Raw genomic sequence first — 16,189 nt, 5'->3', positions numbered from 1 at the left:
TTTATTTTATTTTATTTTTTTATAAATGTAGAATGAGTGGAATTATTATCGTTGTATATTAGAATGAAAGAATATTTGAAAGAAATATAAAGTAAAAAAAATAATTAAAATAAAAAGAGGGATAAGTTTTGAGATTTTAAAAAAAAAAATTTATGAGAAATTAAATATTTCTCATATTTATGTTATATCTAGATTAATTTTATTTTTTTATTGATTTAAGTGCTAGATAATATATTGTATTGAATATATGTGATGATAAAAATATCAATTATATAATTAGTGCATATCAATAACAAAATAGTATAATAATTATTGAGTTATATGTTATTGTTACATTTGATTAGAGTTCAACATTTGATTATTTTTTTATTTTTTATACCTTCAAGACATTGATTGAAAAAATCTTAAACAACTTTTTTTATATAAATAATAAACATAAATGAAGTCTTAAAAATTATTTGAAAAAAAATATTTAGTGATTTCATACCTGACTCTTTGTTTAGCTAGGAAAAAGAAGTAAATAAAAGATAAGAAAAATTTTTTAATTTTTTTATTTTGGAAATTATTTTATTTTAATTAAATAAAAATTATTTTTATTTTTATTCAAATTAATTATAAAAGAAAGTGTTAAGAAATGTTTTAAATAATTAGATAAAGAAATTAACAGTTTTTATTCAAATAAATCAAAACTTTTGTTTATAAAATTTTTCAGTCCTCTATTTGAAGAAGATAAAAATAAATTTAAGGCAAATAATATTTTAGTCCATTTTTTTACTTTAAAATGAAAAAAAAAGATAGACCTCTATTATTTAATTTATTATAAAATTTAAAAATATTAATAAAATATATTAAAAAAATGAACCATTAAGTGATGAATGGAGAAATGAATGCAGAAATTTTGAGGGTAGAAGATTTGGATCCTAAAATATCTGTACCAAAAAAATAAGCCATTCACCGTACCATTAGAATCAAATCATCTCAAACTAAATTCCAAAGCATATGGCAAAGGATCTGCAAAAGATCATGTGTTCACATTCAATAATTGATATAATAAATCAGGGGTAAAATGATCTAGAAAAAAAGAAGGGAAAAAAATGATATAATAAATTTTGGAATAAAATATAAATGTAAAAACAAGTGGCGGTAAAGATATAAAAGTTGTTTCTTCAAAACGTATGCTTTTACTTCATTCGGCAGAGAAATTGCAAATAGTTCCAAGCAGCCATGGATTCATCTTCTTTGCACATAACCATGTTTCCGTGGTTCGCTATGGGACACATAACTCCATATCTCCACCTCTCCAACAAATTAGCAAAGAGGGGTCACAAAATCTCCTTCATCATCCCCAAAAGAACACAATCCAAATTAGACCAATTCAACCTTTACCCAAATCTCATTACTTTTTTCCCTATCAATGTTCCTCGCGTTGAAGGCCTTCCACAAGATGCAGAAACCACTTCGGATGTGTCTTTCTCCTTAGCTCCACTCATTATGACAGCTATGGACCTTACTGAGAGAGATATAGAACTTCTTCTCATTCAGCTAAGGCCACAAATTGTTTTCTTTGACTTCACACATTGGCTACCAAAATTGACTCAACGTTTGGGGATCAAGTCTTTTCAATACTTAATTACTAGCCCCATAACAGTATCTTACGTTAGATCCCCAGCAAGGTTGCGTCAAAGTGCAAACATGGCTGAAACTGATCTCATGCAACCTCCATATGGGTATCCTGTATCATCCATCAAGCTTCATGCCCATGAAGCAAAGTTCCTTGCTTCTAAAAGGAATTGGGAGTTTGGTAGTGGTGTTCTCTTCTATGATCGTCTCAACAATGGTTTGATTCTATCAGATGCAATTGGATTCAAAGGTTGTAGAGAAATTGAGGGGCCTTATGCTGACTACCTTGAAGAGCAATTTGGGAAGGCTGTTTTGCTTTCAGGACCTGTCATACCTGAGCCACCCAACGCTGTTTTGGAGGAAAAATGGGGTTCATGGCTTGGAGGGTTCAAGGATGGTTCAGTGATTTATTGTGCACTTGGGAGTGAATGGAAATTACCACATGATCAATTTCAAGAATTGTTGTTGGGTCTTGAGCTAACGGGCTTGCCATTTTTGGCTGTTCTCAAAACTCCTATTGGGTTTGACACAATTGAATCTGCTTTCCCAGAAGGGTTTAAAGAAAGGGTTGAAGGGAGAGGGATTGTTCATAGTGGATGGATACAGCAGCAACTGATTTTGGAACATCCATCTGTGGGTTGCTTCATAACGCATTGTGGTGCTGGTTCATTAACTGAGGCACTAGTAAATAAGTGTCAAATAGTGTCACTGCCACAGATAGACGCTGATCATATCTTTAATGCAAGGATGATGGGTACAAACTTAAAGGTTGGGCTTGAAGTGGAGAAGGGTGAAGAAGATGGTTTGTTCACAAAAGAAAGTGTAAGCAAAGCTGTGAAAATTGTGATGGATGATGAGAATGAGTTTGGAATAGAAACAAGGACAAATCATACCAAAGTGAGGAACTTTTTCCTAAGCCACAATTTGGAATCAGCCTGTGTTGATAGCTTTTGTCAGAAGCTCCAAGATTTAATTAGGTGATTTCCATGCTTTCAGAAATTGTCCAACTGTAATATTTATTTAGTTGAATTTATTCACCCGTTTCCAAGCTATTCTAGCAAGAACCATTCTGGTTGGCTAAAACTGTCCAAAATTCACAGATTGGGTTCAAAATAATTGCAACTAAGGTATCACACAGTCACCAATCATGTCATTATCTTTGACATATTTTGTCAGTTGTTCAAAATCTTTATCCTCAAGAAACTATTGCAGGAATTAGCATATTATTTCCAATGTTTCTTGCCAGTCTATATTAGATTGTACACTTAGTGATTTCCTTTGTGACGAGATGATATGCGCTAAAATTACTCTCTTTCGGCCAAGCCTATATGCAGCAGTAATTAGCTTCCATTCTATTGAGATATTCTAAATAACGTCAAGAAAATAACCTTTGAACTTAGAAATTGTTAGCTATAATTTGGAAGTTGTCATTAGTTACTGGAAGCTAGATATAAAGCTGGACTCTCTCTTGTATGTAAATAACTTTGTGGCTTTAATGGTATGTTCTGTTCTTCAGTTCTTTTAGGTTTCTCACCATGGTATCATCCTCACTCACTATGATTATAATGAAAAAAAAAGATTATATTTTACTAAATTAACTTATTACCGACTTAGTTAACTAATACTATTTGTCCAAATAAAAATGTACCTTAAATAAAATGGAATTAAAGTATTTGATTTAAATGGATAAATATAATAATGACAAATATGCTGAAATATAGACTTACTATTTACTTGGCCAATCCCAAATGTCAACAGAACATTGAAATGGTGTTCCCCAAATGGGACCACTCTGTTAGAGGATGGACAACACACTGCACCCAATGCAGTAGATGACCATCACATTTTACCTAACCGAAACAGCTATAGTACGTTCTCTTTCTATTTTTCATACACAGAGCCGCTGCAAAACGATCAGGCAGCCATGGATACACCTTCTTTGAACATAGCAACGTTAATTACACAGCCTGGTTTGCCATGGGACAGATATCCTCCTATCTCCACCTCTTCAACAAATTTTTATTAAACTTAGAGTAATTTGTAATTTGAATAATGGTGGTTAACTCAGCAGCCGCAGTATCTTACAAAGCATTCCCAGCAAGGATGCGGCAGTGGCAGGCACAGTGGTAAGTGTTTCGTTATCAGGCTTTCAAAGCATGGTTCTACAAAGGGAATTTGGGGTTTGGTATGCAATAGGATTCAAAAGTTGTAGAAAATTTGATGGCCGATGACTACTTTTAAGAGCACTTTGAAAAGCTTGTTCTGCTACCTGATCCTCCAAATAAAGTGAAACCGATTGGACTATGGTAGCCTGATAATGAAACATATGAAAGTTTCAGCAGTAAAAATATAATTTTGATGGAGGATATTAGTCTTTCACATACAATTCCAATTTCTACTGAAATATATGTTTATATTTCATACTCTATACCTAATAGAAAAATTAGGGGAAATAAATAAATATTATTGACAATAACCATAAATCTTACAAGACAAGAAAAATAACAGATTGATCTAAGAGTAATTGATGACAATTTCTTCTAATTTTTATAAAATAATTATATTTTAATAAAAATATTAATTTTCAATTTTTTACAAACAATCAAAATAATATCAATGAAATGGAACATAAAAACAATTTAATGTATTTTTTACACATAATTAAACATTATATTGTAAAGAAATATTTGAAGGATATAAAATTATACGTGGACAACTGGCAGGACATTGAACCCATCGCAAAACTATTGTGACCAATTGACTTTTGCATAGTTTTGTCCTTATCTGAAATTTAAAATGCAGAATAGGAAAATAGGAAGAGATCATACCCTTATTTAAGGCATGAGAAAAGTCATGCATATTTTTAAATGAAGAATTTTCCAAGGAGGAACCACATAGATGACTATCCTTTGGATATTCTTCAAGATAAGGCATTCGATCACTCCATTTCTCATCTCTTATATTTACCAAATCCCAATTTTAAGCTTATCTTCATTCTTCAACAATCCCATTTCATCCTTCCCAACACTTCGAATCGTTCACTGATATGTTTGTCTCTTGGATATCCTCGTTCTTGAAGCTATTTTGGGCCCTATTGGGTCGTCGATCATCCTCCAATCTTAGCCCGTTGGGCCCGGGAAGTACAGCATCAAGTTCTTCCAAGTTTTCCAATAGCTTTCAAAACTATAGACACGATGTATTCATCAATTTCCGAGGGGTTGACACCCGCAACACTTTTGTCGATCATTTGTATGCTCATTTCATTAGAAAAGGTATTTTTGTCTTTAAAGATGACAAAAAGCTCCAAAAAGGAAAATCCACTTTACCACAGCTTATAAAAGCAATTACAGAATCACGGGTTTCTATCATTATCTTTTCAAAAGATTATGCTGCCTCAACATGGTGTTTGGATGAAATGGCTGCTATTGCTGATTGCCAACAACATTTAAAGCAAATCGTTTACCCTATTTTCTATGATGTGGATCCATCTGATGTAAGATATCAAAATGGGGTGTACGAGGATGCTTTTGTTTCACACAGACGCAAGTTCAAACATGATCCGGACAAGGTTCACCGATGGGAGAGAGCTATGACGGGTTTGGCCAGTTCAGTTGGTTGGGATGTCAGGAATAAGTACGTATTAATGTTATTTTCTTTGTTGTCTTACATTCCTAGCATTTTCTATGTTCAATTAAGCTTTTCGTGTTGAAAAATATACTTCTTTTCTTGGGTAGATGATATAGCATAGAATGGGTTTGTTTATGTTACAACATGTGTCAAATAAATCTATTTTATGTGAATTAATGAGATTTGTAATAAAACAATAATAGAATTTTTAACATAATGTCCTAATTTTATTAATTTATCTATGAAAATGTTTATCTTATAGTGGTTTTTATTGTACTTGGTTTATTTTTCCAGGCCAGAGTTCGAAGAGATTGAAAAAATTGTTCAAGCGGTAATAAAAATATTGGGTCATAAATTCTCAGGATTTGCTGATGACCTTATTGGCATGCAACCGCGTGTACAAACATTAGAAAGCATTTTAAAGTTAAGCTCAGAGAAGGACGATATTCGAGTTCTAGGAATTTGGGGAATGGGTGGAATAGGGAAGACAACTCATGTTACTGTTCTATATGATAAAATCTCTTATAAGTTTGATGCTTGCTGTTTCATTGAGAATGTGAGCAAAATTTATAAGGATGGTGGAATTGTTGCTATACAAAAACAAATTCTTCGTCAAACATTAGATGAGAAAAATTTAGAAATTAGCCCTAGTGAAATATCAGGAATGGTAAAATACAGGCTTCATAACATAAAAGTTCTTATAGTTCTTGACAATGTTGACCAATTAGAGCAATTGCAAGAATTGGCCATAAATCCTAAATTGCTTTTCCTAGGAAGTAGAATGATTGTTACCACCAGGGATAAGCATATTCTAAATGTCTATGGAGCCAATGTAATCCACGAGATCTCGTTATTAAATGATAATGATGCTCGTGAACTATTTTATAAAAAAGCCTTCAAAAATGAGGACCAAAGCAGTAGTTGTGTAGAGTTGATCCCTGAGGTATTAAAATATGCCCAATGTCTTCCACTAGCAATTAGGGTAGTGGGTTCTTTCTTGTGTACTCGAGATGCTACCCAATGGAGAGATGCCTTGGATAGACTCGAGAATAATCCACATAATAAAGTTATGAATGTACTTCAAATAAGTGTTGATGGACTACAATATGAAGAAAGAGAAATATTTATACACATTGCTTGTTTCTTTAAAGGGGAGAGGGAGGACTATGTCAAGCGAATTCTTGATTGTTGTGGATTATATCCTCACATTGGAATTTCAAGAATCATTGAAAAATCACTCATAACTATTAGAGATCAAGAAATTCATATGCATGAAATGTTACAAGAATTGGGGAAGAAAATTGTTCGTGATCAACATCCTGATGAGCCAGGACTATGGAGTAGATTATGGCTTTATCAAGATTTCTTTCACGTCTTAATGACAGAAACGGTAAGGAGTTATATCTTCAAAATTATCAAGTGTTGAGTAATGCTTTTTGAAATAGATTGCAACCTTTGTATTTTTTAAAAGTTTACTTTTTACATTTATAAATCATTTTTATTTTAATTTAAAATAAAAACGTATAAGAGATCTTGAATTTCTAAATGAATAAAAAAAGAAGAAGTGCTGCTAATTTGAGTAATTATTTTCTTAAAATATGTATATTCTTTGTTTTTCAGGGAACAGATAATGTTAAAGCCATAGTTGTAGATCAGAAAGAAGATGACTCCGAGTCCGAATGTAGGGTGGATGGACTGTCAAAAATGAAGAACCTTAGATTACTGATATTATATCATAAAAAATTTTCAGGAAGCCTCAATTTTCTTTCTCAAAAGCTGCGATATCTTATGTGGCATGGTTATCCCTTTCCTTCTTTGCCATCATTTTTTACAGCCTTTGGTCTTGTGGAGTTGAATATGCCTGATAGTAACATCGAACGTGTTTGGGAAGGTTGCAAGGTATGTTAATGTTTTTTTTTCCCACTTTTATTGGTTAAAATAAATACTGGAAAAAACAATTATCTCAATTATTTTTCAAAAGAAGTGGCACTGCACTCGTACATTTTTTCTTTTTTAGTTCTACACAGTAGCATTATAATTTTAAATGTGCAAAAATTAAATATAATTAACTTGCTTAAATATTGTAACATGTTTAAAAAGTTTAAAAGAACCTCTTAAGTATATTTTTAATTCAAAATAAATTGCGTTCTCCGTTATTGAAGGATGTAGCGCATGTTATGCAGGTATAAACACAATTTAATCTTTATACTAAAATTTCATACTGTTTCAGTGCAATATTTCTACTACCATTTAATTATTTAATTGCAAGTTATTATAATGTTTCATTTTTAGTAATTATTATCGTAGTCCATCTATTTTAATATACATACCATTTGGGTGACGTTTTAAAGTTATTTAATAATTACCCAAAATTGAACTTAACTTTTTTTTTCATTTCATATTTTTGGGGGTTCATGTGAGGATGCTTACAAAAGTTTTCTTTTTGTTCTTTCCGTATGTCTTTAATTTTGAAGCCTTACCAAAATAAAGTGAAATTAATGAAATTATTAGGCAATCGGCAATGGATTTCAATTAGTGTGTAGTTACCTCTGTTATTATTAATTAAATTTTTTTGCTATTATTATTATTAATTAATTTAGATTGGCTGGGGGTAGTTGTAACATAATCTATTCTTTCAGCTATTGATATAAATACATTTAACTATCAGTATATAAGTGTAATCTCTCTCAATTTTGAAATTTCTTCTTATCTAAATTTAAGTTTTAGAATGCTAATAATAGATGATTATTACTTCTCTCTTCACAGAATTTCCCCTGTTTGAAAAGGATGGATTTGAGCAACTCCAAATATCTTATAGAGGGTCCAAATTTTTCTGGGGTCCCCAAACTTGAGCGGCTAGATCTTTCAGGATGCACAGATTTATTACAGCTCCATCCATCAATTGGACTTCTTGAAAAACTTGCTTTCTTGAGTTTACGAAATTGTAGCAATCTAGAAAGCGTCAATTTTGGCAGTGTATCTAATCTATGTTCTTTGAGAGTTCTACACCTCTCTGGTTGCACTAAACTTGAAAACACGCCAGATTTTGCAAGTGCAATAAATCTTGAGTACCTTGATATTGATGGATGTACAAGTTTGTCCATGGTTCATGAATCTATTGGAGCTCTTGCAAAGCTTACATTTTTGAGTTTGAGAGAATGCAAAAATCTTGTTAATGTAACTAACAACATTGATACCATGATATCTCTTAAAACTCTAGATTTATATGGCTGTTTGAAACTTATGAATCTGCCCCTGGGACAAACTTTCAATTCTTCATCCCATTTGGAATTCTTGATATTTTTGGACATTGGGTTTTGCAGTCTACTTGAAGTACCTGATGCTATTGGAGAATTAAGGTGTTTAGAAAGATTGAATCTAGAAGGAAACAATTTTGTTTCACTGCCTTATTCTATCAAGGGGCTACATTGTCTAGCATATTTAAATTTGTCTCATTGCCATGAGCTTAATGTTTTGCCTGAGCTTCCATCAAGTAGTGCTTCATCAGTGGGAAGGTATTTTAAAACGGTATCTGGATCACATGATCATAGGTCAGGGTTATATGTTTTTGATTGTCCCAAGGTGGCCAATATGTTGTCCAAGAATTGGAATTGGATGTCACCATGCAAAGACTTAGAACTTATATGGCTAGTGAGACTAATTGAGGTTCGTACTCTACAATCTTTTTCCTTCTGTCTTTGGATGAAATATTTGCCTAATCATTAGGAGTGTCATTAGATTAGTTGTAAAAATTAATTTGAATCAAAATTAATTTTTGTTATAGTTTATTATTGCAAAACTTGTTTTTGTTTGGATATGTTAGATGAAAAGCCGTGTTATTATAACATATTTTGTTTGAAATGCATTTTAAATCACTTTTTATATAGGAAAATATAAACAAGAGGTAGTGAAGTCATTTATTTATAGTAATAATTGTTGTAGTAGAAAAAAATTGAGCAGAAGAGATTTGGGAGAAGGTATATAATCAAAATATTCCATCATAATTGATGCTCAAAATCTAGCATGGCAAGAAACATCATCTTTTTTTTTTTCTAATTATAAATAGTTTTTTATATTTTTATTATGATTTTCTAAACACGCTAACTTAGCTATAAAACTATTGGTTTCTCCTAAACAGTTTAAATTTGAAATAATCCAGCTATCTCAAACAAGCACTAGATAGTGCTTTATTAATTTGGAAAGCTTAGTAGCATTTTTCATGACTAACATAAACATTAGTTGAGCTATGGACTCTTTTTGCTCTTTCTCTCCAACTCTGATATACTTACATTATTATATTTGTGGTGACAGGAACCCTTTCATTTTCGGTGTGGCTTTGACATTGTTGTTCCGTGGGGTTGGAAAAATATTCCACGGTGGTTCGACAAAGGATTTAAGGGTGGTTCAGTTATAAGGATAAAGCACTTTAATATGGTTGACAATTGGATTGGCTTTACCTTTTGTGTTGTATTTGAGGTAAACAATCGTCGTACGGATTCTAGTTCTCCAAGTTGTTCCTCTTCTTCATCAATGCCACATCCATTTTATCTTTCTTTTGAAAGTGAACACACGGAAGAATGCTTTGATATGGCACATAATTTGGAATTGGACAAGGTTGATGGATCAAGACATCTTTGGATCATTTATGTCTCTCGACAACACTGCCATTTTGTGAAAACCGGGGCATATGTCACATTTAAAGCCCACCCATGTTTTAAGATTCATAAATGGGCTCTAAGCAGTGTATTCAAGCAAGACATAGATTACTTAAAAAGGATGCAACTTGGAGAACCTCTTCCACCCCATACAAATTTGGATCATAATGATGTTCACTACATTGACTTTGATTATGTAGAAAATAGCTGCAATAACTCTGGGCCCAAAATCCACCTTCCTTACAATTGGTTGGTCACAGAGGAAGATGAAGTTGAGAATACTGAAGCAAAGGCAAAAGAAAATAATCTCTCCAATGCTGGGCTTTAAATACTCTACCCGCAATATGGAAGCTCATAATCATCTTTTTCTCACCCAAGGTAAATTATCTCCCTCTAACGTTTTCTCTCATGTGTGTATGAAAATACATAATAAAAATTTATATATAATATTTTTTTGCTAAAAATTGCAGATCTAATGCATTATAATACTGAATATCATAATATTTTATTATTTATTAATTTCATATGCATGTCATTAATTCGATATATTAGAAAAATCATTTTTCTGAAACACTGATTCATTATTAATTGTCAATAAAATTAATAATGTGTCAATACATTATTAGAGTAATGGATTTAGGGTAGGCAATGAACCAAACTAACTAAAATTAATTTGAGAAACAACTTGTCAATTAACTTGATAAGCTTACTTCATAAACTAAAAGTTAAAAATTATTTTAATTAAATGATTTGAACTTGAGTCAAATTGGGTCCCATATGTTTATTTCATGAACTAACTCCATATGTGTTCTTGTGTGTATACACAGAACACATGCTCAAAGTTCACAAATTCTTGTATAAAATATATTAAAAAATGTAAAAGTATGATTAATGATATTTATCATTAGTCCAATATTTAGTTAGGCCTATAACATACTTTAAGGTAGGACTTTTAAAATTAATAAAAACAACTTTTACTTGAAAGAATAAAAACAATTTATTACATTATTATAATTTTATGTAAAATTTATCTTTTTAATCTTTTGAGAAATTTAATATGATGTGATTAGCTTTTTCAACAGAGGTTTGTTCATGCACAAGGCTTAAATTCACGTTTTTTTTACGAAAAGAGAAAAGGTGACAGTAAAATGAGTGACTTATTAATTTCAAGAAAGAAAATGTATTTAGTTATTTTTAATAAATTAATATTTTTTTAAAAATAGTATTAATGAATAAAAGATATATTTCGGAAGTTAAAAGCGAAGACTTTTCTCTTTTAAGCTGAAGCTAGCCTTATAATGATGTTCATATAGTTGTCTTATGTTTGACTTTTAGTTTTTCTACGTCACTGGAATTCATAAATTAAACCCAACAATTCGTCTTTTTTCTTTAAAACAGCTCAACCATACACTTCATGAACATAAATTGAGCCGAACTTAATCCGAATAAAATTGCTTTACATGTCAAACTCGACGATAATTCGAATCGAATCAATTATTATCAAGTGAGTTGAGTTGAGTCAATTGGACTCATTTCTGATCCTAATGACTTGCAGCTTTTCTGAACCAAGTTTATCAATGAATTCATCTTAGTATGTCAATGCATCTTCAATAATTTAATCACTGCTGATATTTAATTTGGATTGATTCTAACTTATGTTTCTTTTGTGTGTTCATGGCATTGCAGCTAAGTCCCACAGGCTTATGTGAACTAAAGTTTCCCAAACAGTACCTTACGGATGAAGGTAACAAAGCGCAACGTGTTGAGAACTTGAAAGTGTTTTGATTTAACGATATGTTCCAATTGCACACTTCATAGGTATTTATGTTTATACACCTTTTCCCTTTAATTTGGATATAATCCTTAACATATGTTCCCTCCACCCCTTTCTTTTCGAATCAGAGCCTATTTATGTTGAGAAAAAATTTAGTTAATTACTTTTTATTTCATGATTCTAACAATATTACTTTTACTTTTCTTTCTAAAAATTTATATGAGAAATTAAAAAAATATTATTTAATATATATACACGCGCGCAATAAAAAAAGTTATAGAAACAGGTGTAATCCGTAGAAGCCAGAAAATGTTTGATATGCTGCAACAACTTGACAAATGATAAGACACCCAGAAAATGATTGCCATAATAGAAAAAGCAGAAGAGACATAAGCGACAAGAAAGCCCATGGTTTCGGGTTGGAAGACCTTTAGCGGAGAAGAGCAAAAATTTGATACTACTAAAGTTTTAGTTTTTCCATGCCATTTACCTTTTTCACAAGAAATAACTCTGTTCAGGTAAAAAATATTTATTATTTAATAAGATTATTTTTTAAAATAATTTTTTATTTACAAAGTTTAAACTCAGGATCTTATTTAAGAAAACTAAATATGTATTACTTAAACCAATTTATTGATGGTTAATGTTTTATTTAAAATTTATTAATTTTTTCTAGAAAAACTCATAATAAATTTCATATTTTCTGTTTTGTTTTGTTGTCTTTTTCAATGCCAATATAATTCAATGATATTTCAATAGAAGACATGCCTCTCTTTTTACATAATATTCAACTGAAAAACAGCAGAAAAGACACAAGAAAATGGATGGACAGATCTGATTTCTATATCGTAAAAATACTTAGAATTTCTGTTTTGAATTTATTCAGCTGATATTTGATCATTTTTTTTTGTCTTTTGCATGAGCATACTCAAAAATTTGAGATTAAGTGATTGTTTATTTTTATTTTAAAAGAGTTAGATTTAAATGATATTTATGTGTGTAATTTAGTAAATTGATAAATTAATAAATTTTTAATCAAAATAAATTTTATATTTATTAATGATATATTATTTAAAATATAATTAAATAGCTATTCTAAAATTATATATTTACAAATATTTAAATTTATAAAATTTATTTTTAAGAAAAAATTATTTAAGATATTATTTTACTAAATGTGGTGTTTATTATCACTTGATTTTAACTCATTTTTAAATTATATTTAATTTTTTTCTAACTAAGAAAACTTGTAAGAGATAAACAATTATTTTACTAAAATTAAACTGTAGCAAACGTACCATAATTCTCGATTCAAAGGTGGGTGTCATAGTATACCAGTCAAATTTACTATTTATTTTTTTATCATATCATTCGTAAATTTTTGTTAAGAATTACGTTGAGTCGTATAAAAACTGATAAGAGTGAACATATCTTTATATTTTCTAATTAAGTATTTTAATTCTTTAACTAAGTAAATCAAGGCGTTATTAGTTAGTAATTTTCTTTTTTATAGTAATATAAACAATCAATATCAATTAATTTAGTATTTTATATTTTAAAAATATTACTTTAATTTTCTAAATTATTAAGCGTTAATCAAATAAACTTTTAAAATATATTCCCTATCCGTAAAATTAGCAAATAGTGATAATTTTGATTCCTTACATTCTTAAAATAATAATTAGTCCTTAAAATTATAAAAAAATTGATATTGATAATTTTAAAAAACAGTTATTTCTAATATAATTTTAGAAATTAATTTAGTGTGATATTAATTTATTTTTCCTGTCTTCTTCTGTGCCCATATAATCCAATGATAATTTAAAGACTCCTTCTTTTTCAAATAATAATGTGTTTTTCTCCATAGTTGTCATACTTTTTTTTTTTTATTAAATTAACATTATTTAAGTGAAAAGGAAGAAAAGAAATAAATTTGATCTCTGTGCTTGAATTTTCTGTGGAAGGGGCAGCTTTAATTGGTATTATCGATTTGAGGCTGATTTTAAGTTTGGCAAACTGACTTGCCAACATTACATTTCTGAGATTGCAGAAAATATATAAATAAAAAATAAAGAAATAATTTTCTGAGATTCTAAGGTTTTAAAAATGATTTTCTATTTAAGAAATATTCCATTTTAAACCAAATAATACTTTTGGTAACGAGAATACTAAGGTTAACTAATATTTTAATTGAAAAATTAATATTAATTTTTTTTATTAAAGTTATAGTAACAGTATACTAAAAACTACATAAAAATATTTTTATAATATATTTTAATAAAAACTATTTTTAATTGCTTAATCAATATTCTAAAGATGCCAATTAGCATCTATCTTTTTTAAAATACAAACACTATGTAAGTTACAAACACAGTGCATAGAGTAAAATATAAATTATTAAATTCATTTTTTTAAAATAATTCACAATATTGTAAAGATGTATTAGGAAGATTAAAAAAAAATTGAAATAATAATTAGAAGGCTGGGACAAAGGGGAAGACACTTAGACACGGGACACAACTCCTAATTTTGTATTTTCCAAATAGGAACGCAAATCGGGAAGAGTGGAACAGAGAATCCGTGACTACAAGACTCCAAATTATCAAAGCACAATGGAAAAGTTGTATATCCAAATTATCAAATCGGCGATACATGCAACGTGTTCTGCAAGATAACCCTCATGACCACCTATATACTTCGTGTGTGTGTATATATATATGCTTCACTTGAATCGCAAAACAGCAAATAATTGAAGCAGCCATGGATACCACAAGTGCTACTACTCTGCACATAGCAATGTTTCCATGGTTTGCTATGGGACACCTAGTCCCACATCTTCGCCTCTCTAACAAGTTAGCACAGAGAGGGCACAAAATCTCCTTCATCATACCCAAAGGAACACAAACCAAACTACAACATTCCAATCTTCACCCACACCTTATCACTTTTGTTCCCATAACCGTTCCACACGTTGATGGTCTTCCACACAATGCTGAACTCACTTCAGACTTGCCCTTTTCTTTATATCCACTCCTTGCCACAGCTTTGGATCGTACAGAGAAGGACATTGAACTTCTCCTAAGAGAGATTAAGCCACAAATTGTTTTCTTTGATTTTCAGTATTGGCTACCGAACCTAACTTGCAGCCTAGGCATCAAGAGTGTCCTATATGCTATATCTTCTCCATTAACATCAGCTTACCTTGGATATGGATCGAGAAAAAGCCAAGGAATAGATTTAACTGAAGAAGATATCATGAAACCGCCTCCGGGGTTCCCTGATTCATCATTCATCAAGTTTCATGCACATGAACTTCGATTTATCGCTGGTGCTAGGAAAATTGTGTTTGGAAGTGGTGTCTTACTGTACAAACGGTTTTATACTGGTTTAACTTCATCAGATGCAATTGCATACAAAGGTTGTAGAGAAATTGATGGGCCATATGCTGATTATAATGAAACTGTGTATGGGAAGCCTGTTCTACTTTCAGGGCCTCTTTTACCTGAGCCACTAAAGTCTACTTTAGAGGATAAATGGGTTGCATGGTTTGGAGGATTCAAAGCTGGTTCTGTAATTTTTTGTGCTTATGGAAGTGAAAGCCCGTTACCACAAAATGAATTTCAAGAATTGTTGCTTGGTCTTGAACTAACTGGTTTTCCATTTCTTGCAGCACTTAAGCCCCCTGAAGGATTTGAGTCTATTGAAGAAGCTTTGCCCAAGGGGTTCAAAGAAAGGGTTGAAGGAAGAGGGATTGCATATGGAGGTTGGGTGCAACAACAACTGATTCTAGGACACCCTTCTGTTGGGTGCTTTATAACACACTGTGGGTCTGCTTCTACCACTGAGGGACTGGTGAGTGAGTGCCAGTTAGTGCTATTGCCACGCTTAGGTACTGATCATATCATGAATGCACGAATGATGAGTGCAAAGTTGAAGGTTGGGGTGGAAGTGGAGAAAGGTGAAGAAGATGGTTTGTTCACTAAAGAAAGTGTGTGCAAAGCTGTGAAAATTGTGATGGATGAAGGGAGTGAACTCGGGAAAGAAGTGAGAGCAAATCATGCAAAATTTAGAAATTTCTTGCTTAGAGACAATTTAGAGTCCTCTTGTGTTGATGTTTTATGTCAAAAGCTTCACGATTTGGTGCAAGTTCCGAGTGCCTAAGTCGATCGATGACAACAAATGTATTTCAGTTGTTTTTAAATAAATGAACCGAATGAGTTTCGTTTAGAAACTGCATGTCTTTTTTTTTATTTTTTTATTTCGATACATATTTTATTTCATTTGTATGTATATATATTCAGACTCGCACGGCTGATGAAAATAAAATAAAAAATATTCTCAAGGAGAATGGTTTACATCCTGAGTTTTTAAATGAACATAATGAAGTGGTAGAATAGTAAATCACATGTTGATGTTGAAGGTTGGAGTTTTAAACTTGCGTTTAAGAAATATAGATGAAACAGATGGTTTATGCATTGAAATTAAATTAGTTGATAATGAACTGTGAGCAAAT

General features: G+C 30.9%; 3 protein-coding genes across 3 annotated transcripts; all 3 read left to right on the top strand.

Moving 5' to 3' along the window:
* The first annotated feature begins 1,211 nt into the window (after positions 1–1,211).
* LOC113853878 (UDP-glycosyltransferase 79B30-like) lies at positions 1,212–2,602 on the top strand. The gene has a single exon (XM_027484563.1). It carries the CDS (start codon positions 1,225–1,227, stop codon positions 2,599–2,601), a length of 1,377 nt encoding a protein of 458 aa, XP_027340364.1. The 5' UTR covers positions 1,212–1,224; the 3' UTR covers position 2,602.
* A 2,011-nt stretch (positions 2,603–4,613) lies between these two features.
* LOC113853874 (TMV resistance protein N-like) lies at positions 4,614–11,872 on the top strand. Its single transcript, XM_027484560.1, has 7 exons — positions 4,614–5,253; positions 5,542–6,637; positions 6,868–7,146; positions 8,014–8,913; positions 9,559–9,723; positions 10,103–10,280; positions 11,589–11,872. Exons 1-7 carry the CDS (start codon positions 4,667–4,669, stop codon positions 11,609–11,611), a joined length of 3,228 nt encoding a protein of 1,075 aa, XP_027340361.1. The 5' UTR covers positions 4,614–4,666; the 3' UTR covers positions 11,612–11,872.
* A 1,328-nt stretch (positions 11,873–13,200) lies between these two features.
* Positions 13,201–15,895, top strand: LOC113853875 (anthocyanidin 3-O-glucoside 2''-O-glucosyltransferase-like). The gene has a single exon (XM_027484561.1). It carries the CDS (start codon positions 14,437–14,439, stop codon positions 15,835–15,837), a length of 1,401 nt encoding a protein of 466 aa, XP_027340362.1. The 5' UTR covers positions 13,201–14,436; the 3' UTR covers positions 15,838–15,895.
* The last annotated feature ends 294 nt before the right edge of the window (positions 15,896–16,189 follow it).

This window comes from Abrus precatorius, unplaced genomic scaffold (genome assembly GCF_003935025.1).
Source record: "Abrus precatorius isolate BTA unplaced genomic scaffold, Abrus_2018 Scaffold11, whole genome shotgun sequence".
In the NCBI taxonomy this organism is placed as follows: Eukaryota; Viridiplantae; Streptophyta; class Magnoliopsida; order Fabales; family Fabaceae; genus Abrus; species Abrus precatorius.
The sequence above is the reverse complement of the archived record's forward strand: the minus strand, read 5'-3'. Positions and strand labels throughout refer to the sequence as shown.

What these genes read in the sequence shown, in the direction of transcription:
- LOC113853875 (XM_027484561.1), top strand. Translation starts at nt 14,437, where the DNA reads ATGGATACCACAAGTGCTACTACTCTGCACATAGCAATGTTTCCATGG.
- LOC113853878 (XM_027484563.1), top strand. Translation starts at nt 1,225, where the DNA reads ATGGATTCATCTTCTTTGCACATAACCATGTTTCCGTGGTTCGCTATG.
- LOC113853874 (XM_027484560.1), top strand. Translation starts at nt 4,667, where the DNA reads ATGTTTGTCTCTTGGATATCCTCGTTCTTGAAGCTATTTTGGGCCCTA. An exon ending in GGTTGGGATGTCAGGAATAA is followed by an intron (nt 5,254 to 5,541) that starts GTACGTATTAAT and finishes TTATTTTTCCAG; the next exon opens with GCCAGAGTTCGAAGAGATTG. An exon ending in GGCTAGTGAGACTAATTGAG is followed by an intron (nt 8,914 to 9,558) that starts GTTCGTACTCTA and finishes TTGTGGTGACAG; the next exon opens with GAACCCTTTCATTTTCGGTG.